The 25,757-nt window shown below is 38.2% G+C and overlaps 1 protein-coding gene and 1 pseudogene across 3 annotated transcripts; both read right to left on the bottom strand.

Moving 5' to 3' along the window:
- Positions 1–1,761: 1,761 nt before the first annotated feature.
- On the bottom strand, positions 1,762–6,308 carry DNAJC19 (DnaJ heat shock protein family (Hsp40) member C19). 3 transcript variants are annotated; one of them, XM_042957109.1, is made up of 7 exons: positions 6,154–6,308; positions 5,546–5,657; positions 5,263–5,314; positions 5,110–5,183; positions 3,963–4,042; positions 3,349–3,419; positions 1,762–1,852 (listed from the first exon to the last, which is right to left on the bottom strand). In XM_042957109.1, exons 2-7 carry the CDS (start codon positions 5,618–5,620, stop codon positions 1,782–1,784), a joined length of 423 nt encoding a protein of 140 aa, XP_042813043.1. In that variant the 5' UTR covers positions 5,621–5,657; positions 6,154–6,308; the 3' UTR covers positions 1,762–1,781. The 3 variants fall into 3 exon arrangements, with proteins under 3 accessions (XP_042813043.1, XP_007094630.1, XP_042813042.1); XM_007094568.3 differs by lacking the exon at positions 5,546–5,657 and having other exon boundaries at positions 6,154–6,304; XM_042957108.1 differs by lacking the exon at positions 6,154–6,308 and having other exon boundaries at positions 5,546–6,146.
- LOC102967552 lies at positions 6,292–13,715 on the bottom strand (annotated as a pseudogene).
- Between the last annotated feature and the right edge of the window lie 12,042 nt (positions 13,716–25,757).

The following is a 25,757-nucleotide window of genomic DNA, read 5'->3' as shown; positions in this document are numbered from 1 at the left end:
CAAGTTCTTCACATTTTTGTCCTTATTGATGGCTTTCCTGTTTAACTGTCCTCAAGCCTAGTGAAGTGCTGCCTAGCATTCCTAAACACAAGGCTGCAATATGCTGACAGGAGCCATATTGTTGACTACAAGTTTAATGTTAATAACAACATGAATAAGATGTCTTTAAATAGAAGCACACATAAAACAAGGTTATATATTGACTGGTTGATAAAAATGGGACCCAGAAGTTCAGAGGTATGAACAAATGGTTCGGTGTTTGTTCAATTCAGTGTTTCAGTAACTTCTAGAACATAACTACTTTGAATCACAAACTACCTTCATACCTCTTTACTAAAAAAGACTTCTCATATGTAACACCCATGGCTGCTGTAAACTGGTGCTTTCTCATACTCTAAATCTTAACAAGTGGACTCGATCAGATTTTAAACAAGGAAACAGGATGGGAAATAAACCTAGGGCAGGTCTAACCCAACTCTGAAGCGCAGGTAAACACATTCCAACACTAAATATGATTGCCTTCCACAATTTTGACCTTGAAGGTCTTGTGCTCTCCATTGACAATTAGGAACTTTAAGATGACTTAAAGGTTTAGATGATAGGTAGTATAAATTACCATTTTAGAGCTAAAGATAGTATTTCCAGTGGTGGCCACAGACTACTTATTTACTTCATATGTTTTATACAGGTCTTGTGGTTAAGATCCCTAGGTTTTAGGTTTAGGCCAATAGCCATTTTACCCTCAAATATCATTTAAATAGGAGTATAAATTCTCCAGTAGTCCAAGCTGAGTATTTTGATAACTGAGAGCATTTCATTTCAGTTTTACTAATTATGGTTAACCTTGGTTATAGCAAATGCAAAACTTTATTATGCAAATATATGTGTGTGTGTGTGTATATATATATATATATATATATATATATATATATATATATATATATATTCCATTTCTTTAAGTGGCTAGTTCAATACAATGTAATTATTTTCTTGATTAAAAACAAGACCTATACTCTAACATCTTACAGTGGTATAGTTTTTAATGTATGAAATCTAAATTGTCAATAATATAGTTAGATATATTTCTTAGGTCAAAGATGTACCTAAATTCATTTTTTAAATTTAAGGTTACAAGCAGTGGGGTCAGTTTTCTGAACTGTGAACAGCCTTTTCTCACAAGATGAATCCCTCCTATAACAAACCTGTGTGAATTCATGCCATCCTAATATCCCACTGTTTCTGTTTTTGTTTTTTGAGAATGCGTGTGTGCACGTGTGTGAGCCTGGGAGAGGGAGGGAGAGAGAGAATCTTAAGCAGGCTTCATGCCCAGTGCAGAGTCCTATGTGGGGCTTGATCTCACAGCTGTGAGATCATGACCTGAGCTGAAGTCAGATGCTTAACAGACTGAGCCATCCACGTGCCCCTATCCCTGCTGTATTTTAATTACCAGTTTATCAGCATCCCATTAGATTGGGAGCCCTTTCAAAGTCAGACTGTCACATTCATTTTGCCTTGAAGTGGGTAAGAAATTACTTGCTAAATGAATAATGAAAAATATTTCTATTCAGATGGTATGCATTTATCCATAATTACTGAGTGTTAAATCTCCAAATATTTTATCACCTGATTTAAAATCCTCAAATTCAAAGAAACTTATACCCAAGCTTTGGTTTAGCTTGTGCTAAATCATTTTTAAAATTTGTAGCTTTGAGGCCTTTTATTATAAAAAGCTAGCACGCATATACATAAACTAACAAGAACTTAAAATTCACACATTTACTTCATTTTTTAGCTTGACCTTCTAGTAAATCTTTAGCTTCATTGATTTTGGCTGCTATATAAGGAGATCCTCCTATAGGAAGAAAGAAAAAAGGAATAGTTATTTTATTTAAAAAAAATTTTTTTTAAATATTTATTTTTGAGAGAGAGAAACACAGCCGGAGTGGGGGAGGGGGAGAGAGAGAGGGAGACAGAATCAGAAGCAGGCTCCAGGCTCTGAGGTGTCAGCACAGAGCCCAACGCGGGGCTCAAACCCACGGACCGCAAAATCATGACCTGAGCTGAAGTCAGCTGCTTAATCGACTGAGCTACCCAGGCGCCCCAAAAGGAATAGTTATAATATGGTTTCTTAATTTCTGCTTGGTGAAAACCTATTCTCTTCAAGCATCCCTATGCTCATCTGTTAGGTGGAATTAGCAGAAAATAATGAGGACACTGCAACCAGATCACCAAATGTATGGTAATATGTATGATCAACAGTAAACGAAGTAAATCACATGAGGAATATTTCCACAAAAATGGCACCTTTAAAAACTTAAACTTGACAAAAAGGATTAAAAACACCTCCACATGTGACCTTGAAATGGTGTATGTTACCTATTTATGATGATTATAAGTTGTAAATGAACATGAATTTATTGTACTATGTTATTTTGAAAACATGATGTTCTCAGAGGTTTCTGAGCTTTGTTGGAAAGACCCCACTATGATTTGCACTCCTTTTCTCTCCTTCACAGTTTTTCTCTTTTCATGTTACTAATTGTGCCTTCATGATGTTATCTGCAGGTGCTTTCCTACTACTCTGCTGGAGCAATGATTCTCAAAGTGTGATTCTCAGACCAGCAAGCATCAGCATCCCAGTAAGAAGCTTGGTAGAAATGCAATGTTACAGGCACCATACTATACTTAATGAATCAGAAGCCCCCCTAGTTAATGCAAGCTAAATTTCGTTAAAGGAGGCTACTACAGTCAGATAAAAACAATCACAACCAAGTTTAAACTCAAAACACTCTTAATGAAAGGCCTATCCTATGAAAGTAAAAAGATTTGTGCACTGGAACATGGATTTTGTGGTCTCTATTTTGGTATTCCTAAATAATTATTTGCTTTCTTTGAACACAGCCAAGGCTGCTGAGACATGTATCAGAGAGAAATATATCCTATAGGTTTCTAACTAGGAAACCTATAGTTCAAAGGTCTAAATGGATAGAAAAAATTAAATTTTTAGTTTAACTGAAACTTAACATTTCCTTTAAGAATATGTCCACCCCCCCCAAAAAAACCAGTAGTATTAATAGTATTTAGAAGTTACATTTTATCACTACTTAAGATCTGAAAACATTGTTAATGCTTACCCCTACTTTCAAATGACATGGTCATTATTCTATAAATTTTTTCACTCAGGATTTATTCTTTTAAGACACCAGAAAACCGATCCAGCCTGGGCAACAGTGCTTACACACAGATTTAAGCATTTCCCTTGTAATAGCCAAGAATTAAATATGAAATTATTCCACTAGTAACAACTAGTCACTTTAAAACATGTGTAAGAATTTAACAGGTACTTACCCTTGTCTGGGTGATTTAAAAGCATAATTCGTCTATGGGCATCTCTTATTTTTCCTTTATTGGCAGTAGGGCTAATTTAAAAAGGAAAAGGTATAGTTTACTTCAGACTATGTCTGGATCACATCAAAAAATTGTATATAAAAGCCAATTAAAGATGCTGTGAAACTGGAGTCAAGTCATCAAAACAATATGAGAAGTGGTTTAGGAACCTCTTTCATATCACGTAAGGAAGATGAATATTCTGAATCAAGGAACTAAACAGCTCCTTAGAAAAATAAGACATTCTTAAAAAATTAGTTGAACTTGATAATCATAAAAACCCTTTTACTAAAAGGTAAAACATGTTTAAGTATCTGGAAATGAAGGCAGAATTTCACCACAAAAAAAAAAAAATGTGTTCTAGAGAACAACACTGAGCACTGCAATTATCTGTTTAAAAGCCTTTCAATGAACTGAGTGCTTATGTACCAGAGTGCTTTCTCAATGGACTTGTAGGGAGTGTTTAGATCTTAAAAATGTATACAACTATTATAACTCTTAACAAAAGATCTTTTTATGTTTGCTCATAGCTCTAGAATTGTAGAAAAATATTACAAATATTAGAAATTATTTACCTTACGCCTAATATTAATGCTGCTTCTCGTTTTGTCATTTTAGGTTCAAACCCACCTCTATAATAGCCACCACTGAAAGCCTGAAAGAGGAAATGCATTCGTAAAAATGGGTTATTAGAATAAACTGAATGTTTATTAAAGTTGATAACTGAAAAACTGAAAGTTTAATTTTGATAACTGTTCCTAGAAACAGCAGAAAAATTAAGACTTTTCAGAGAATTTTAACTGCAACTCCTATGGTATTTTAGCTTTGTAAGTAGCAGCAAATACTTTAATGATTGTTAAACATCCATATTTTTTTTTTCCCCCAGAAAAACTGTCTTAAAAATGTAAGACAAAACAACAGTGCCTCAAAGCCAGTTCTGGGAATAACAGGAAGATTATTCCAAGTTAGCTAGCTGTGTTACAGATAAAAATTTGATGTAAGAATATGATTGTATGTTTTAGAAAAACAAGTGCCTCAAGAAAAGGATTTGGAGATGTTTTCAGATGAGTGAGTCAAGGGTATTTTGAGGGTCAAGGCAACTACTAAAACAAGACTAAGTATCGAGAATATTATGTTACCAGCTCTTCTGACCTTGTTATGTCAGAGATCATATTGGTAAAGCCTCCCATCACTCTATTCTCTCACATTCAATCACAACAATAAAAATAAATACTCAACAGGCTGCCACAGCCAATTTCATTCTGAACTGTGACCATGGAAGGTGTGACATTCATATCCAGTCATACTCTATAGCCTACTTAATTCCAGTGATATCTATTAGAGAATACCAGGGCCACACAGTTAAGAATGGATCACTTCAGCTTCCTAGATTCCTGTGTTTTTGTGATGTAGAGCAGATGAGGGAAGGCAAGAATTTGTGGACAAATGATGCTGGAGTTAATAGTATCTACACAATGAAGTAGAATTGATTTTCATAGTACCAGAATTGTGTTAATCCCTCAGCCCCAATTCTGTCACACAAAACATTTTGATTTTTTTCAGGGTAACAACATTACAAAGCTCAGAACCCTTCTTGCTGGAAGCAAGAGAAGGGGCCCCTCTTAAGAGCTTCATGGATGTTTGGAAATTTACCCTCTTCAAATGTGACTCTGGGCTTCATAACACAGCAAAGAATTAGCAAAAATGTTTAGTAAGTCTTACAGATTTTGGTAGACTTTGAAAAACTTGTTTTACTTGAGGCTCCATATGTTTCATGGCTTGCAAAACATAACGGCCTAAAAACAAAAGCAACAAAATAATTAAAAAGTCTCCAACTTTCCCTGCTTCATTTCCACTTCCAAACCATAAACAAACCTGCAAATCCTGCAGCAGCAATGGTCAGTCCAACTGCTACCACTGTACTGGCCTGGTAAGGGGAAGCAGAGTAAATATTTACTTCTTTTAATTATCACCCTTCCCTATGGTACCCATTCTCCCATTCCACCTCATCACAAGTTTTATTTCAAAGGGAGAAACAACTTTTAGGATGAAAATATCCTACCCAATGGCCCTTTAAAAGGACTTTTATGTCCAATTCATTGTAGAGATACTGGATTTTCACTGTGAAAGGGAAGGGCGAGCCGACTTGCATATTTACCTTTACAGCAGTGAAAAGAATGATTTCCCTCCCTTTGAAAACGTCTTTTGCATCTCCGGGCAAATGAGGCCACATTCAAGTTCAATCAAGAATAATGGAAATAAAATTTCCGCTAGAGAAAGAACTGTTTAAGGTCACTGTAGAATTCTGATAACGCATCTCAACGTCAAATGTGGACTTCACTAGACTCGCTTTTCAGAGTGCCTTCGGCACTGGGGCGTCTCTCGACCACAGAACCGACGCCCAAATGTGTTCGGGAACCGAGAAGAGATGTATCGGCAAGAGCCAAGGAAAAAGAGCAAAGTAGAGAAGGTACTGTTAGGATGTTTGCGGAAGGGCAGATCTAATCAAACGCGTTTCCAGTAATCTCTCAGCCTCGGAGACAGTGGACCAGGGACTGCAGCCCCCTGCACAAAGGCCATAGTAGAACACAAAGGCCCTAGAGAGCTGAGCCAGCAGCTCTGTGTCCTAGAGGGTGAGACTCTTCGGGGCCCTACATCTTCAGAGTCTCACTGGGGAGACAACCTCGGCTCCCCTCCTCCCAGGTCACGAGTTGAGATTGTGGCCTGGGCCCGAGATCGCCCAGGGGACCAGAAAACCGCACTTACCATGGCTCTGGCTCGGCTCCCCGGCCTCCACCGAGAGCGCCGTTCATTCCAGACCAAATGCCGTAGCCACAAAATTTCACGCCCCTACCAGAGAGCGACGCGGACACCAGCAGGCACAAACCGCTCAGACACAGGTGCCTAGGAAATACGGCAGTAGCGGCCGCAAATTAGGCCGGAAAACTGTCGTAAAAGGGGACCGCAGCGGGCCGTAGGGGAAAGGTCGCTCAAGCAGTGGGCAGGTGCGGAATACGGCTTCAGATTGGCTGATGGGTGGGCGGATGGCCTCCTTACTGGGCTCAAAGCTGGGGCTTTTCTGTTTTGCCCTTTGCTACCTGGCCGGAGGTATTTGGAAATTCCTGTGGGGAAAGGTATTGGTGCAACAGGGCGTGAACAAATACTGTGTAGCCTTACTCAGAACGTTTTTCCTCCCTTCTCAGCAAATGCATTCACCGTTTATTTCGTTTATGATTGTCGAGGGTAATGAATATTCTTAAATGTGCAGTAACAGTTCCACCTGAAGCCAAATAAATATGTAACAAGCCAGTATAGCAAACGAGAATATGTCCCAGAAAACTAAAACAACAAACCACACTGTGTTTCAGGGGTGCTCGGTAGCATTCTCATATTTAAAAGAATTTTAATTTGTGACTTGATGGGACCTTGTGGGAATATTTGGGGTTTGTTTTGTGAAGTGGAATTACCACTTTACATGCAGTTAGTATTCTGATCATGGGATCCCCAAATCCCCACAACCCCTCAAAAAGTAGGGGTGGTTTTGCCATTACAAGGCATCAGCTTCATACAGCCCTACATATATGCTTGGGAAGACAAAAGTAACGGAGACATTAATCGAAGTTTTACAGTATTTGGATGATCAAGTAAGTTTGGAGTTACTTTCCACTTAGAATTTACAAAGTATTAAAAATTTGCTTACATTGCAAGGAAATTTTGCTTTGATTAGCTGGTTGCATATTAGACATGTATGCAAATTTGTTGGCCTTGTTTTCCCTTTCTGTAAAAAGATTCGCTATTTGGATCTTTAAGAATTCTTCTAGCCCTGATATTTTTGTAATGTCATTTCTTGTGAACAAAATTTCTTGTTATGTAATATGTAAAGAATTTCTTATTATGTATATTTTTGTATGTACAAACTGCAGCATACAGCTTGCTTGAGGAACAGGTTAACATACAGAAGCCCAGTCTCAGGAAACCAAGGATAGGTAACACAGAGAGACACTTGAAGTTTAAGTGGCCAGGGCTCTGTTTTTGGAGGCAAATCAAAATAGATGTACAACCTAGTTCTGTCATTAGTTGTAGGACTTTGGATAAGTTATTTGTGACTCTGAGTTTTCTCATTTGTAAAACAAGGGTAATGATGCACACCTCACCGAATTATGTACATGGTATGTTCTGCATGTAATTATTACTCAGTGTATTGGCCATTATTATTATGAGGCATGTTGAAGTACAAGTTGATGTGCAGAGCCTTCCCAATTCTCAGGATATCTCACCTCACTCATAGATGTAAGTCTGGTAATCTTTTCACACTAAGGGCATGGAAAGAACCTTTAAAATTAATCTTTTGAAATTTCCAGCAACTGAAGAATGGATAATCATTCTTTGCTTCTTCTAACTTCTAATGACCGCCAGCATTCCTTGACTTGTGACTGCATCACTTCGATCTTCAGGGAAGGTCAGTATCTTGAAATCTCTCTCTACTCTGTCTTCAGATTGACTTTGTTTATGTATAGAATCTCCTCTTCCTCTCTTTTAAAGGATGCAACAGTTGCATTTAGGGCCCAATCCTATAATCGAGGATAATATCTGCATCTCAAAATCCTTATTCATAGCTGCAGAGACTTTGCCATATAAGGTATTGTTTACAGGTTCCTGATTTTAAGACCTGATATCTTGGGGGCCATTATTTTGTCTACTACAGAGAGTAAGAGAAGACAAAAGAGGGAGCTTGTAGGGACAAGAGAATGAGAAAGGACTCTGCTCAATTTTTTTTCCCAAATTTGCTAGTCAGGTAAGTAACTTCTTGGGGAAGAATAAGTGAGAGACGAGAGTGGATAAAGTGTTCTTGCATTGTGCCTTTCAAATACTTTGAGACTATGATCTGTTAGTAAGAAATACATTTTACATTACAGAGAATACATACAAATACATACTTGAACACACACACACACATGCACACACAAATACGCACTGAATTTAATGTGTGTGTGTGTGTGTATGTATGTATCTATTGATTTATTTTAATGACTGACACATTTTTTAAAATGCTTGAAAGGCACACATAGTTTAGGGCATACAACAGAAAAAGCAGGTAAAGGATGTTCTCCAGTATAGAAGCTCCTATACCAGAGACTTATGGTAATAGGTCTGAACTATTCAGACCTCTTAATTAGGAATATGAAAAAAATCTATGAGGAGAAACAAGTCCTATCTAATTTGGGACATAGATCAGCAACCTCATCAGGTTAGGAAGACTTGACATTGCTGAGTCACTTTCTGCATTGATGCAATATTAGCTTCTTCACCTTTCCTTCTCAGCAATCAGTTTATACTCTGGGACAGCTCAGTGGAGTAGCTCATTAATATGGACCAATATTAGAGCTCTGAATCTAAATTGCTCTGTTCTATTACTAATAGGAATCCAAATATCAGTGGGACCATAAGTGGGTATAGCCATGAATTCCCATGAGCACTTAACCTCCAAACGAAAAGGACACTTTCAAATTAGTTAAAATGTTATGCACAATCATGGGGCGCCTGGGTGACTCAGTCACTTAAGCATATGACTCTTGATTTTGGCTGAGGTCATGATCTTATGGTTCTTTTTTTTTTTTTTTTTTTTTTTTGATCTTATGGTTCTTCGATCGAGCCTTGCATTGGCTCTGTCAGTGAGGAGGCTACTTGGGATTCTCTCTCCCCTTCTCTTTCTGCCCCTCCCCCACTCATGTTCGCTCACTCATGCTCCCCCCCTCTCTCTCTCTCTCTCAAAATAAATAAATAAACTTAAAAAAAATGTTATGCACAATCAAAAGTGATTGTTAGAGATGATCTCTCAGGGCAATGTAACCTACCATTTCTTCTGGATCTATATCAAAAACAGCAAATGACTCTACTAGAACCTGAAAGAAAATGGCATAGGACATGAGAAACTATGGAAATACCTAGAATACTGGTAGAGCTGCAAACATCTTCAGAGAAAAGCCTCCTTATTGACCATTTTGTAAAACACACTACTCCATTCAGAGCTGAGTAATTTGCTGAAACCAGAGGTGATTCAGGAAACTGGGTAGTCTCCTGATTTCTGCCAGTCCAAAGCAAACTGCTCTGTGTTTCCTGCATCCTGAACCCTTAAATAACTGCTCTGTGAAGTTAACAATGTCTGAATTCTAATTTGCATTTCTTATTCTAAGATAATGTTGGCAGAATAGTTTGTGCTTTTACTTTTTGTCCTCTCAGAGAACACTTGACTTCAGAGTTTATTTTCCAAGCATTGGAAAACAAGTTTTCTCACAGATTGCTGAATGATAGTTTGTCTTGCCAATGGCTAAAAATTCCGATAACCAAGAGACAAATTTACTAAGACACGATGTATTACAGATGCTTTCTTGCAATTTTGAGGTACAGCCTTCTGAGACTCCATATTCAATCCGCTGGGTTCCAAACGGATCAAAAATGATTCAGTTCAATAGGAAATAGATGTTAAGTGCTTCAGTCAGTTCTAAGGTAACCAAGTTGGAGAAAAATTATTAAAACTGTATGACTGGATCTGGTCTTAGACTTTTAGATAAGTTTACTTTAAAATAATAGGATTGTTGCAGGAGACAAGGAAACAACTTCTGGTCAGTTCTATGTCAGAAATCCTGGATGGATTTGAGAAAAAGGCATACTTAGAGACAATGCATACGGGCTTCATCTTATTCTCTTGTGGAGGCTGAATGGGTGAGAGGATGAGACCACCTTTCTGAAGTAAAAGAAACCTCTTCCTTTAAGACCCAAATCCTTTCTGCCTGGACTTGGATCAGTTCTGTGACCTTTTCTTTTGCCACAATGTCTGCTTTCCTAGGGCCCTGGAAGGCAGTGCCCTGGTGGTTCTTTAAGTATTCAACCGAGATTCAAGTTCCTTCTTTTCGATACGTAAATCATTCATCTGATGAAGCTTTTCAGTGTGTTCCTTGGTCTTTGTCATCAGCTTCCATCACACTTGAGCAAGCTTTTCCTACCACATCTTCTTTTGCATTCAGTAATTCCTTTCAAAGTTTCTTGATCTTTAGCTCTCCAAGCGTTGTATTCACAGAAACCGTCTGAAGGACTTCTAGGTATATCGTACCGCCAAACTTTCCTATCGTTAGTTGACAAACTGTTTCTTCTATTCTGCTTATAGTTTTACCATCTCTCTCTTTTTGGATAAGCTGTTTATACCTCTCCCAACATTCTTTGTTAAGTTTTCCTGTACCTGGAATCCTCCACCTGGGCCTGCAGATGCTGCCTGTTCCACTTCAGGGGGCCTTTTCATCTTGACTCTTCATTTACTGTTGCTTAAAACTAGGAGCATTTCCTCATCATATTGAAATCTCTTTTCTGGAACTTCTCCTGGGTGTATCTGGGGCATTTGGGGACTAGGAATATGCTGGGATATGTGGGGAAGAATCGACTGAATGCTCTTCAGTTCTTGTACCAGGCACTGTATTTCTTTGATGGCAGCCACTTTAAGGTCTTGAAGAGAGAGGATGCACTTGTTCATGTGCATTTTCTTTGAATGGGCCATGGAGTCTGGGTGTCCCAGTTTCTCTTTCTTCTTGACAGTGTTTATTCTCATGTGCTCAGGTATCTTATAGTCTGAGGCTGTCTTCAGATTGAAGTCTGCCGTGTTACAACTGGGCCTCTTTGATGGTTTGAGCATCTTTGGGATCTTCATAGTCATCATAAGATTTACTGTTGTATGGTTTCTTCCATTCTTTTTTTTCACTGCTGAATCTTAAATTGGGCCCTTTCAGCTTTTATATATTTCCTCCTTTTCTCAATTTGATTTTCCACCATAATTTCGCTTAGGGTTTTATGCCGACATTTCTTCCTTTTTTCTGTAATCGATTCTTCCAGCACACTAATAATCCCACCTGTGTGTTTCTGGCCACCCTTTCTTCCAGCTCCCTTTTTCAAACCTCTCCAATTTAGTTGTTCTTCTCTTTGATTGACTTACTCATTTAGACTTGGAGTACTTAGAGGGCTTCACAAACCTATAGGAAGATACTTGTGATCACTTTGTATGGCATGAACCACAATAATATCACTTTCTTTTTTTTCTTAATTTTTTTTTTAATGTTTATTCATTTTTGAGAGAGAGAGAGAGACAGAGTGCAAACATGGAAGGGCAGAGAGAAAGGAGACACAGAATCTGAAGCAGGCTCTGGGCTTCGAGTTGTAAGCATAGAGCCCGATGTGGGGCTTAAACTCACAAACTGCAAGATCCCAACCTGAGCTGAGGTTGGATGCTTAATCAGCTGAGCCACCCAGGCTCCCCAGTAGTATCACTTTCCAATGAATCATGAAATCTGTTCTGTAGCTTCATGAAGCCAAGTTGATGTTTCTCTTCTTCCGAAGCAAATTCCTTTCCCACTTGTTGAATTTTATAAGCTGTCAATCTTGGCATGAATTTTGGAATCTAGATCAAAATCTGTTCATTTAAATTGTGTATGCTTTGGTAATTTTTTTTTTTTAATTTTGTTTGTTTGTTTGCAAGAGAGGAGAGAGAGAAAGAATGTTAGGCAGGCTCCGTGCTCAGTGCAGAGCCTGACATGGGGCTCAATCCCATGACCCTAAGATCATGACCTGGGCCAAAATCAAGAGTCAGATGCTCAAATGACTGAGCCACTCAGATGCCTCGCTTTGGTAATTATTCATTCATTTCTAGGAGTTTCCAAATTTTTTTCCTCAAAGCTTTGAGTTGTTCTTTCTTCCCACCTTTATTTCTTTCACTTCTTTCATTAACTTATCATGTTCTCTTTTTCTTCTGGCGTTCTCAATACTGTAGACTTTGGGATCTTCAATATCTTCTGTAATTGGCTGTGCTTCAGTTCCAAACCTGAGCGACAGCACTTTGGCTTTGATGGCTTTCTTTAGCTCAAATTCAGAAAACATGGTGAAAGCAAAAATATTATTATCTATTCCAGTAGTCACCAAGAAATGGTCATCAAGCTGGGATAGATGCCTTTAATCCATCCATGCATATTGTCATGCATATTGAAGTGCCAGTAGTCCACCATAGTTGTCAATGAAGGATTTTTCTGATTTAGGATATAGACTTGAATTGCTCTGTTTTGAGCAATTTGCATTGCATTTGCATTCCAAAAAACATCATATCTTGGTTAATGCTGAAAGTGATAGTTTGGATGGTATTATCCTCTGTATCTTCAAGAAGATGAAAATCAACAAGTTCATCTTTCTTTTCTGTGATATCACTACTTTTGTCATATGGGGGGAACTCACAATGATATAGAAAACCAGAATCATACCCTCCCAAAAAAGCCTAGAACTTCCCTGGCTCAGAGTAAAATCCATAGAGGATGTGACAGGGAATTGATGGAATAAAGATTTCAGGTAATGGTTTCTCTTCCTCCTTTTTGCCCTGGAAATCCTTTTCTCCATCTTCTCTCATCTCTGCTGCTGTCCATTTCCTCCTTTCTTTCATTTCTTTCTCTTCTGGCTCCTTTTATTTATTTCTCTTTTCTGTTTCTGTTAATCACAGAATCTTAGATTTGAGACCTGAGGGATGGAAACATTTTATGCACATGTCTTCGATTTCATAGGAAACTACATCATGATCTTCCCCTTCCTCCTTAATGGTTGGAAATAGAGTTTTAAGAGCATAGCCGTTTCACAGATAATCAGTAAAGTACTTTCAGGATGGGAGGTCAAAGACCATATTAACTGGCAAACAGGTCCAAGAATAGTAACATAATCGATTAGCTTATAATCTTTTTCTACCTCAAAGAAGACAGTTTAGTCTTTATTCCCTGTAGCTAGAATTTCTCCATCATGTTCATAAGGTAAAGCAGTGACACAAGCAGTATAGGATTTGAAAAACCATTTCAAATGAATATCTGCATTTGAAATTTTCTTCCTTTCTGCAAAATTGTGAGGCCTTTTGGATCGCAGAGTTCAAGAATTTGAACAACTCCATCTTTAAATACTAAAATAATATGTCTTCCAGTGTAGCTTACCAGTTGGGGTACCCAAGCCAGGGCAATACCTCTTTGAATTTCATCTGAGCCAAAGATGTTTTGCTAGCAAAATCCTAGATTACAAAAGAGCAGTTCAAGGAAGTAGTGGTCATGAGATAAGTGAGGGGAGAGATAGCCAAGGCTTCAGTAGCTCCCAAATGGAAGGAGAAAAAACATTCTGAGTCCTAGGTATTATTTTGAGTTTGAGTTTTATGTGTATTTAAATTGAATTTAATTGAAATGAATGTTTTTGAGACAATATTTATCCTTCATGAGATGTATGCTGGTCATTTCTGTTTCTTAGAAAAAAATGCTTGGAAAACCCATGAAGTTTACAGCCCATTAATTGGTCATGATAGGAAGTATGGAAAGCATAGCTCCATAAAATTCCACACTTGGAAATATGATACCAGGCAAATAAGATTGTTTTTCCCTAGAACCTATGTGCTAGACATTGTGCTATATTCTTTATGTAGATTATTTCACTTTACTTTATGACAATAATACTTATTTCTGTTTTGCAGATGAGGATATTTTGCCAGATATATTGTTTTTCCCTACAGATCCCTTCTCTGTCATTTTCCATTCTGCTCTATATCCCAGAGGAACACACGAAGTTAGGAAGCTCTCTTGTATTCTGGCTTGGGGTTCATTTATGTCCATGATCAGAAGATGAGAAGGTAGGAGGACAGTCAGTTAATGATGTTCATTTCTTCATCTTCATACCTAGTGGTTGCCACAGGCTGACTGAGTTTGTCCATTGAAGAATACAGTTTCTGTCGTATGTGTGTGTTCGCATGTGAACATATGTGTGTTATTCCCACTCCTTGCTCCTTCAAGTCTAAGAGTAGTAGTGACTACTACTACTAATAAGGCCCCAGTGGCCTTATTAGACGCAGACACTTTGGCCATCATTTTGAGTTTCTCTTAATCCTGTTGATACCTTTGTAAATAGTTCCTTTATTAAATTCTCCCCAGTTAGTCCATTTGGCTATGCTTTCTGTCTGTCTCTAGCATGGGTGGTGACTGTTCTAAGAAGCTACTGAAATAATTCAAGTAGGAGATGATGGTAGCAGTGGAAATGGAAAGGAGGGCCGGACTCCTGCTTATGTTTTGAAGAAAGAACTGATAGATTTTGCTGATGGAGGAAATGTAGTGTATGAGAAAAAGAAAGGAGTCAACAGTGACTCCAAAAGTGTAGGCTTGAGCAGCTGGAAGGATTGAGTTGCCACTGGATGGGACCAGAAAGACTTCAGGAAGAACAAGCTGGGGAACTTTTTTCATGTTAAATTTGAACTTAGATATCAATTAGGTATATAAAGAATGTTTTCACATAGGCTTTTGGATGTATAAGTATGATGTCAAGAGAGAGGTCTGGGAGTCATCAGCCCAGAGATAGTCTTCAAGGCCAAGGAACAGATGAAATCATTGATTGCCTAAGTGGAGAGAGAAAGAAGAGGAATAAGGGCTGTTTTGTGGATCCTCTGTGTTTGGAATTCAGGGAGATGAGGAAGAACCAGAAAGTTAGACTCTAAAGGGTGACCAGAAACCAGGTGAGTGTGGTGTCCTGGAAGTCAAATGAAGAAAGTGTTGAGTGGAGAAGTGTGTAAAATGCTGCTAATAGTCAAATGAAACAACAACTGAGAATTGACTGCTAGAGATCACTGGTGATATGAGAAGAGCTTCTGTGCTGTGATGGGGACAGAAGAATAGAGATAGGGATTATAAGACATCTCTTTCAAAGAATTTTGCTGAGAAAGGAATTGGAGAAAGAGGACAGTTCCCGGAGGGAGAAGTAGTGTAAGGAGGGGTTTTTGTTTTTTTAAGATGGAAGAAATAAAAGCATGTTTATCTGCTGTAGGAATGACCTTATAGAGGGGGAAATTTGACAAAATTCATTGAATTACATATTTTAACCATATAGTTAATTAATATTTTAATTCAATTATTTTAACTGAATCTAATAATTTTGATGAAATTAAATTATATAATTTAAGAATGAGAAGAAAGTGTAGAGACCATTTTTTCCCCAACACCTTTGCTTTATACAGGGCCTCGGAGTGGTTGACTGACTTCTAAAGCGCTGACACAGTTCAGTAACTGCCCACCCTTATTGTCCACACTCCAGGTGTGTGTAATGTTAGGGCATGAGATGAGAGGGTCACAGAATTACCTTTTCCTGTCTTTCCTGACCACTGTTTTTTAGGAATTATCTCAGATCTGGATTAGTGGAGTCTTAAGTTCCTGACTAACAACCATTTAGCCTAGGGAATCTTATGTAGGCAGCTGCTCACATAATGCTATATGTAAAACTATATGGTGCTCAGTATATATTTTCTTCCTTTCCTTCTTCATTCCACCTCCACTTATCCTATTCCTGCCCTCCTTTCCTCCAGTGATCCTGCCATGACCTGACAATCTTCCATTGGGAATTCATCTTGTTGTTCCCTGTTTGGATATGAATACTGAGCTGTGATCAACAGCTCCTCTGTGAAGTATTTTAAGAGATACTTTTGGGGTTATAACTAGTAAGAGGAATACCTTAATTGGAGTACAGAAAGAAAGGAAGAAAGAAGAGATTTAGAACAAGTGGGACCAAAGACTGCCCAGGTAGGAACCATTCAAAGACCTACGGTAATGGGGAAGTGGAGGGGTTGCTATGAAGCCAGAAAGGAGGACCCAAGGTCCAGACACTGTTTACTCCAGTCAGCCTCATCTGCATCCAGTCAGCTGAGCCTGCCCTGTGGCTATTATAAAATAATTTATAACTATGTCTCCTGTGATTTTTTCTTCCCTTTTCTCAAGCTGTTTCATTTTTTCCTTACTGCATCTTAGTCTGACTTCCTGATTTACTTTTTAATTACCAGAACTGTTCTCCTTATTTGGTCCAGAGCATGAGTGGAGGGCCAGTCAGAAAAATGAAATGTATTTGACCAGGGTGACAGCACTTAGGGGGCATGTATTTGTGGATAAAGACTCTGCTCTCAGTCTGTGAGGAAGGAAAATTGAGGCACTCAGAATTTCAGGGGACTTGGAAATTGGGGTAGCCTAGGTGCCTTTTTCCAAACGGAGATTTCCCAATCAACCCTCCATTTCATTCCATCTTTGCATGTCTTTTTCTGTTGTGTTTCTCAGTTCTTTTTCCCCCGTCCCCAGCCAGGGTTCCACGTGTATGTAGTAGCTTTATGCATTGAGTAAATTGAGCCCTCCCTGCTGAGCTGTCAGCAAATGGAACTGACCAGCAGAACAGTCTATGTAAGTGCATCTTGTGCCCAGGCCAGACAGACAAGCACAATTATTTGATTGCAGGAGATTGCCACTAAATGAGGGTGAAATAGTGGGTCTGTGACTTGTTGGTGAATATTATTAATAATATAGTGTCATGAATTAATAACATAGTGTCATGTGAAACAAAAGCTACACTGGAGGGTCTGTCTGAAGTCCCATTTTAAATCACATTTTCAGGGAGGTAGATGGTGGAGGAGATGAGATGTAATAAAACAAAGTGTCTTTAGGCACCCGTTTGGGAGTTTCAGTTTGACGTAGGCTGAAGTTAAGGGGATACGTGTTGCATTCATAAGTTATTTGGTGGCCAGAATGAAGCATGGGATTCATTCCTGGCTAATTGTCATAAGCATCTCATTGCTATAGTGCTCTACTGTGAAACAAATCATCTTCTAGAGTCCTTGAAGAGAGGCCGTTGCAAAAACCCCATGAAATTCTTCCTGGCAACTGTGATGTCCTTGGTGACTGCATAGTTAACTTCTTTAGCCCACCCACCACACAATCATTCCAGACTCTTCCACTTCTCCCTTCATAAACCTCATAGTCCTGCCAAATAGGATTTGTCACCATTATTCTCCAGATGTGCACTCAAGTCCACTGCCCCTGGGTTTTTATTCAAACGATTCTCTCTGTTCCAAGTGCCCTTTCCCCATCCCATATCTCTGTCCATCAGTTAAAGGCCCAGATCCAGTGTGCCTGCGGTGAAGCTTTCTTTTGTTTATTCTTCTTTGTTCATTGTGAACAGGTGTCCATAAACTTTATGTAAAGTGACAGATAGTAAAATTTAGGCTGTCCAGGCCATATGTAATCTATTTATTCTTCTATCAAAATGTGAAAACTACCTTTTTAGCTTGTGGACCTTGACAAAAACAAGCCACAGGATGAATTTGGCTCATGGCACTGAGCTAGTCCATGGTCTAAAGTGATCTCTTTTCTCTAAACTGTACAATTTTGTTTTACACATGCCACTTACCTCATCTAGCCTTGTATAGAAATTATTGGTATACAAGTATTTTCTCTATTGAACTGAAGATTCTTGTTTTTTTTTTCAATATATGAAATTTATTGTCAAATTGGTTTCCATACAACACCCAGTGCTCATCCCAAAAGGTGCCTCCTCAATACCCATCACCCACCCTCTCTTCCCTCCCAACCCCCATCAACCCTCAGTTTGTTCTCAGTTTTTAACAGTCTCTTATGCTTTGGCTCTCTTCCACTCTAACCTCTTTTTTTTTTTTTTTTCCTTCCCCTCCCCCATGGGTTTCTGTTAAGTTTCTCAGGATCCACATAAGAGTGAAAGCATATGGTATCTGTCTTTCTCTGTATGGCTTATTTCACTTAGCATCACACTCTCCAGTTCCATCCACGTTACTACAAAGGGCCATGTTTCGTTCTTTCTCATTGCCATGTAGTACTCCATTGTGTATATAAACCACAATTTCTTTATCCATTCATCAGTTGATGGACATTTAGGCTCTTTCCACAATTTGGCTATTGTTGAGAGTGCTGCTGTAAACATTGGGGTACAAGTGCCCCTATGCATCAGTACTCCTGTATCCCTTGGGTAAAGTCCTGGCAGTGCTATTGCTGGGTCATAGGGTAGGTCTATTTTTAATTTTCTGAGGAACCTCCACACTGCTTTCCAGAGTGGCTGCACCAATTTTCATTCCCACCAACAGTGCAAGAGGGTTCCCGTTTCTCCACATCCTCTCCAGCATCTATAGTCTCCTGATCTGTTCATTTTGGCCACTCTGACTGGCGTGAGGTGATATCTGAGTGTGGTTTGGATTTGTATTTCTCTTACGAGGAGTGACGTTGAGCATCTTTTCATGTGCCTGTTGACCATCCAGATGTCTTCTTTAGAGAAGTTTCTATTCATGTTTTCTGCCCATTTCTTCACTGGGTTATTTGTTTGTCAGGTGTGGAGTTTGGTGAGCTCTTTATAGATTTTGGATACTAGCCCTTTGTCCGATATGTCATTTGCAAATATCTTTTCCCATTCCTGAAGATTCTTGTGAGTTGAAATCATGTCTCATATACTTTACTCCTTACAAGATCTATTATCATATCTATTATCATATAGAAAGTGCTCAAAGGATATTTGTAAAATGAATGAACTTATTACTTACAGTATCTTCTATCAAGAACATAACTTATTTTCCACTCTCCTAAGCCCTACCAAGCCCTTCACTTTCTGACAGGTAAGTCTTCTACCTCTACTTTGAACCTGGATCCGAACCTGGATCCCTCAATAAGGCCATTGTGCACCACAAATACAACTGGTATTCAGACATTGAATATTGTTTTCATTTATTAAATATTGTACTCATTGAGCACTTACTGTACTCACTGAACACTCAGAGCAGAGCTCTGAGAAAAAATCTATGGTGAGACAGATGAAAACCTCAGCCTCTGTGGTGCTTTTGCAGTCTAGGCTGGGAAGCATGATCTTAGTATGATCTTTCCTCCTGACATGTTTTAATTTCACTCTTCTGTTTTTCAGATCATGACTTAATAATAATATATGCTATTTGGTTTACCAGGATGCAAGAAATAATAAAAACTATCATAGTAGAAGCTGACATTTATTATGTACTTGAGACAGTTATAGATACCCTTTTTTTTTTTTTAATTTTTTTTTCAACGTTTTTTATTTATTTTTGGGACAGAGAGAGACAGAGCATGAACGGGGGAGGGGCAGAGAGAGAGGGAGACACAGAATCGGAAACAGGCTCCAGGCTCCGAGCCATCAGCCCAGAGCCTGACGCGGGGCTCGAACTCAGAGACCGCGAGATCGTGACCTGGCTGAAATCGGACGCTCAACCGACTGCGCCACCCAGGCGCCCCAATAGATACCCTTTTTAATGCATGTAACCATAAGGACATTAGGGAATTTATCTGTAAGCAATTTATCCATAAGTAAGTTAATGAAGCAATTAACAACATTTAGGTATTTCATTGTCACTCTGGATAAGCTGGTGATCACAGCTGTCACTTAACCAGGTTATAGGAGATAAAACAGTCCACTAGAGGCAATATCTTGATCATCAGCTAAAGTAAGCAACATCAGTTAGCATAGGCACATAATGCTTAATAAGCGGCTCTTGGTTTAAAAACATAACTTAGCCAGTACGTGAGGGACTAGAGATTTTATTTAAGGTCTGTTTGCGTCCTAAGCCTGATCTTTCCAGTATAATCAAAACAATGTTGGCTCATGTTGAAGTTCATTCTGAGCACATATTTGCACTGATAGGAACAACAGTGAAGCAGAACATAAACAAAAATAACTGCACATACAATTTGTTGAAAGAAATTAAGATATTTTCGGCGGTCTCTGAAGAAAATATTTTAAGAGGGACTAAGACATAATAGAAGAATTTCTTTAAGGTCTTGTGTCCTTATTGTCTCTTTCTTACTGTCTGCCTCACACAAAATCTATTGACAGACAAAGCTCTAAGCGCTCCCAGTTCCCTTCAATGCTGTTTGCTCAGCTCTTTTTCCCCTTGCCATCACTCCTCAATCCGTTTTATTCCCTTTTCCAGTTACTCTCTACCCATTCAAGGTTTTCCCATTCCTTTGTATTCTCTCCCTCCCCACAGTCCACACTGTGGTAAGTCAAATTCTACGATAGTTCCCGAGATTCCGAGGCACTGGTGTTCATCCATAGCATGATTTATCCCTGTGGATGTGGGCTGGACCTGTGGACATGGTGGGCTCATTGCTCTTGATTAGATTACATAATATGGCAAAGGTGATTTGATAGTCATTCCTGTGGTTATATTACTTTATGTAAGAAACTGTCATAGCAGACTGGAAGGAGATTCTCCCACTTGCTTTGAAGAAGTAAGCCGTCATGTTTCAAAAGGCCTGTGGCTAGGACCTGAAGGTGGCTTCTGGGAGCTGAGAACAACTTCTAGGAGCTGACAGCCAATAAGAAAACGAGTCCTTAGTTTACACCTGCAAGAACTGAATTCTGTCAATAACTGCACTGAGTTGGGAAGAGGCCCCCAAGCCTCAGGTGAGATTGCAGCCTGAGTTGACAACTTGGTTTCAGCCATGTGAGACCCTGAGCAGAGAATTTAACTGCAGTGTTTCTTTCTTATCCTCTTTTGGATTAGTAAAGTGTTTTGTTTTTTGAATTCTGTTTCTGCTCTTCCATTACTTGTTAGTTACACACTCTTTTACTGTTATTGTGGTGGCTACTCTTAATAGTATACCATGGCTTTTCGACTTACTAGAATCTAATATACATTAATACTTCTGTGATTTCTTAAAAGACTTTTTCCCCTTTCTGCCTTCTGTGTTATTTTCATATATTTTAATTATACATGCATTTTAAATGCTGAAAACCTTATTTTTATTTTATACAGTCAGTATTCACTAAGATTTACCCATATAGTTATCAATCTCTGTTGTTCTTTATTCTTTTTGTTTTTCTTTTCTTCATTTCCATGCTTCTGTCTGTGATCATATTCCTTCCACCTGAAGAAATACTTCCAGTAGTTCTTTATTGCAGGCCTGTTGGTGACCTACAATTTTTGTTTACTCAGAAATATCTTTGTTTTGTTTATTAAAGGTTATATTCTCTATATAGCTGTAGATTAATAGCTAATTTCTTTTATAACTTTAAATAAGCCATTTCATTATCTGTGGTTCCCATTGTATTCTGGTGAGAAGAAAGGTCTCTCAGTATAGTTTTGTACCTCTATCATTTTTTGGAGGGGTGTGCTTTTAAGTTTTTATCTTTATCTTTTTTTCCCCTCAGCAATTTAATTATAATATACCTACATGTGGGTTTTTTTTTAATGTTTATTTATTTCTGAGACAGAGACAAAGCATGAGTGGGGGAGGGGCAGAGAAAGAGGGAGACACAGAATCAGAAGCAGGCTCTAAGCTCTGAGCTGTCAGCACAGAGCCCGATGCGGGGCTTGAACTCACAGACTGCGAGATCATGACCTGAGCCGAAGTTGGATGCTCAACCGACTGAGCCATGCAGGTGCCCCAGATGTGGATTTTTTTTTAATTTACATTTCTTGGGAATAGTTTTTCTTCACGAACCTATGGATTTTTGTTTTCGGTTTGAAAAATCCTCAGTCATATTTCCTCAGGTATTATTTTTACCCTGTTTTCAGTTTTCTCTTTTTCTGAAACCTCAGTTAGATAACGTGTAAAAAATTCTTACTGCATCTGTTTTCTTTTATTCTGTGAATTTGTTATCCATGACTGAATAACAAACCACCCCAAAATTTATAGCTTAAAGCAACAAACATTAGTTATAATGCAGTTTCTTTAGATCAAGAATTATAGAGCAATCATCATTCTGGCTCAGGCTCTCTCATGAGGTTGCAGTTGAGATGTTGGTTAGAGCCATACTCATCTAAAGGTTTTTATGTGGCTAAAGGGAACTCTTTCAAAATGGCTTGCTCACATGGCTCTTGAAAGGAGGTCACATTTCCTCACCACGTGGATAGTATATTTCATAAGGCTGTTGCATGTCTCATGATAGGGTATCTGGCTATCCCCAGATTAAGTGAAATGAGAGAGAATGCAAGGAAGAGATTGTAATGCCTTCTATGACCTAATTTTGGAAGTTCTACACTGTTACTTCCACCATATTCCATTTGTTAGAAGTAAATTATTAAGTCCAGCCCACAGTCTAGAGGAGAGGAATTAAACTCTAACTTTTGAGAGGATGAATGTCAAATATATATTGTGGATATATCTTAAGATATATTGTGGATATATGGAATATATAAGATATATTATGGATATTTCTTAAAACCACCAAACTCTGAATTCTGTTTTGTGCATCCTTTTCTATTTCTGTGCTTCATTATTAAAGGTTTTTTTTTTTTTTTCCTGATCTTTCAGTTTATAGATTCCCTCATTAGCTAAGTTTAATATGCTGCTAAACACAGCAGTTGTGTTCCTAATTTTGGTTCCTTTTCAATTTTAGAATTTCTATTTGGCTCTTTATAAACTTTCTGGTCACTGGGTATAGTTTTAGCTCACTGACAAAATTTTTAATCTCTTCAATGAAAAAAAAAAAAGCATAGCTATTTTAAGTTCATGTATGATCAAATCTAGAGCTGTTTGTTGTTTATACTTATTCTTGTTTGTTGTCCTGACTTCTCTTGTATTTGCTTATACTTCATTTTCTGCCAGATATTTCATTTAAAAATTATTTGTAGAAATTAGTTGGAACTTGAGAAATGTTACATTTTCCATAGGGGATTTTTTTCTCCCTTTCCCAAATGTCTACAAACACCTACTTATGTAATTACTTTAATCCAACTAATATTTTCTAAACCACTCAGATAACTAACTTGAAGCTGGGTTTCATTCTGGTTCTCTCAACTCAACAGAGAATGCTCTTTGGGAGTGCTAATACAAAGATGGATGGTTTACTGGAGCTCTTATCATTGGGAAGCCTGGAATCAATTTTGTCATCCTTGCTGCATAAACCTGTCAAAAAACGCTCTATAGTATCTCAGTCACCTCACCCAAAATTGGCAAATGCCACCAGTCAAGGCAAAAGAGGCCAATGTTTGGCTAAACTCTCTGAATCTCTGACTTCTCTAATATTTCAGATAAATTATTCTTTAATCTTGTTAGCTGTCCTGACTTATCCAAGTCAATGTTTTATGTATGTTATCTATTCTTTCCAGTTTGCCTTTTTTCAGAGGATGATCTGAATTACTTTGGCCACCATCACTGAAATCCAAAGTCTCCTTGTTCTTTATAGCAATATAAAAAAAACTAGCAAGATCTGACTATAAATAAATAAAGGATCTTATCAAAGAATATGAAGAAATTGCATTTTTTTCCTTTGTTGCAAAAATATTGTTCATCTGCTGGGAATGGACATAGAAAATCTTGCATACCTTGCTTGAAAGCACAAATCATGGTTATTCCATTTACTTCCAATGAAGAGGAACGTAGTTGAAGAGATCTCTTCATATAGTTTTCATATAGTCTCATGTATCTAATTTGCCTTGGGAGCTCTTATAACATAGATTATAAATGGAATGGACAAGCTGATGTGACATTTTGAATTTAGTTGATAAAGAGGGAGGAAAGAAGGAGAGGAAAAGAGAGAAAAGAGAGAACAGACTAGTTTACAGTGATATTACTATAAGTCTAAAACAGATTTATATGTAGGCCTGTGAGATAAACTGTCACAGGGTTTAATTGCATAAGGATTGTGGTTGGATGTTGATGGGGTTTTGGAGTGTTGGGGGTCCAGAGCCAATGTCCAAGAAAGAATTATTGAGATATCTTTGGTGCAAAAAGGTGATTTTATTAAAGCATGGGACAGGACCCATGGGCAGTAAGATCTGCACTGGATGGTTGTGAAGAGTGACTGCTTATATACTGTGGAGTTGGGGGAAGTAAGTCAAGAGAAGTTTCTTTTTTTTTTTTTTTAAGAAAAAAATATATATTTTTTTCAAGAATAGAACTTAGTAATTCATCACTTACATGTAACACCCAGTGCTCATCCCAGCTAGTGTTCTCCTTAATGCCCCTCACCCTTTAGCCCTTTCCCCTGCTTAACAGCCCACCAGCAGCCCTCAGTTTGTTCTCTATATTTAGGAGTCACTTATGGTTTGCCTCCCTCTCTGTTTTTATATTATTTTTGCTTTCCTTCCCTTATTTTCACCTGTTTTGTATCTTATGAGTGAAGTCATATGATATTTGTCATTTTTTGACTGATTTATTTTGCTTACCATAATACACTCTAGTTTCACCGACATTGTTGCAAATGGCAAGATTTCATTCTTTTTGAGTGCTGAGTAATTTTCCATTGTATATACCACATCTTTTTTATCCATTCATCAGTTGATGGACATTTGGGCTATTTCCATACTTTGGCTATTGTCGATAGTGCTCCTATAAACATTGGGTTGCATGTGTCCCTTCAAATCAGCATTTATGTATCCTTTGGATAAATACCTAGTAGTGCAATTGTTGGGCCATAGGGTAGTGAGGTGGTATCTCATGGTGGTTGTGATTTGTATTTCCTGATGATGAGTGATGTTGTGCATTTTTTTCATGTGTCTGTTAACCATCTGGATTTCTTTCTTGGAAAAGTCATGTCTTTTGCCCATTTCTTCACTGGATTTTTGTTGTTGTTTTTGTTGTTAGGTATTGAGTTTGAGAAGTTCCTTATAGATATTGGATACTAACCCTTTATCTATCTGATACATCATTTGCAAATATCTTTTCCCATTCTTTTGGTGCCTTTTAGTTTTGCTGATTGTTTCCTTCCCTGTGCTGAAGCTTTTTATCTTGATGAAGTCCCAGTCTTTCATTTTTAAGAGGAAGTTTCTTAAAGCGATTTCCATATGCTAAAGAAGACTCACAGATTACTGGAGGCCTAGCTATTGTCAAGCTAGGGTTGTTTTACCTCTAGCAAAGCATTCTCATTAAGATAGTAGGGAGTTCCTGGAGGTAAGGCTGTTGATAAGATATTTGTAAACTGATGGAGACTCTGTCAGTTTAACCACTTGTTTTCTGTCCTTTCCTTTGTTCTTGGGCTACCAGGAGTGCCTGGGGAATGTCACAAAAATCCCACCTGGGGGTGGGAGGTTGCTAGCTTGTGTTTTGTCCTCAGCTTGCTTTATGCTCCCTCATCAGATGTGACTGGAAATGGGGAGGAGGAGACCTTGGTACTTTAGATTTGAGCCTGAGCCTTGTGGAGAGAGAAACTTTAGGCAGAAGCTGAAGTTGTTGCCTTAATGATGGGCTTATTGAAATGAGGGCACCAGCAAAGCTGTCCTAATTCCCAGGAACAAGTGAGATACAGAAGGACCATGAGAGGATTTGGTACTGGGAACTCTGTGGGAATCAAGTGCCATTTAAGTATTTTGGTGCTGTGACAATGAGACATCTAATGAAAGTTCAATAGGCAACTGGAATTATGGAGTATGAGTTAGAATTTGGTATGGAAAAATCAAATTTGGCAGTCATTAGCCTAGAGGTGAGATCAATATCCTTAGAATAAGGATATTGTTAAAAATAATGATTCTATATAAATTATAAAAAGTTCTATTTTTTAAGATTTTATTTTAGACAGAGAGAGTA

The sequence above is a fragment of the Panthera tigris genome, chromosome C2, assembly GCF_018350195.1.
Source record: "Panthera tigris isolate Pti1 chromosome C2, P.tigris_Pti1_mat1.1, whole genome shotgun sequence".
In the NCBI taxonomy this organism is placed as follows: Eukaryota; Metazoa; Chordata; class Mammalia; order Carnivora; family Felidae; genus Panthera; species Panthera tigris.
Note: the sequence above shows the minus strand (reverse complement) of the source record. Positions and strands in the feature narration are given on the sequence as shown.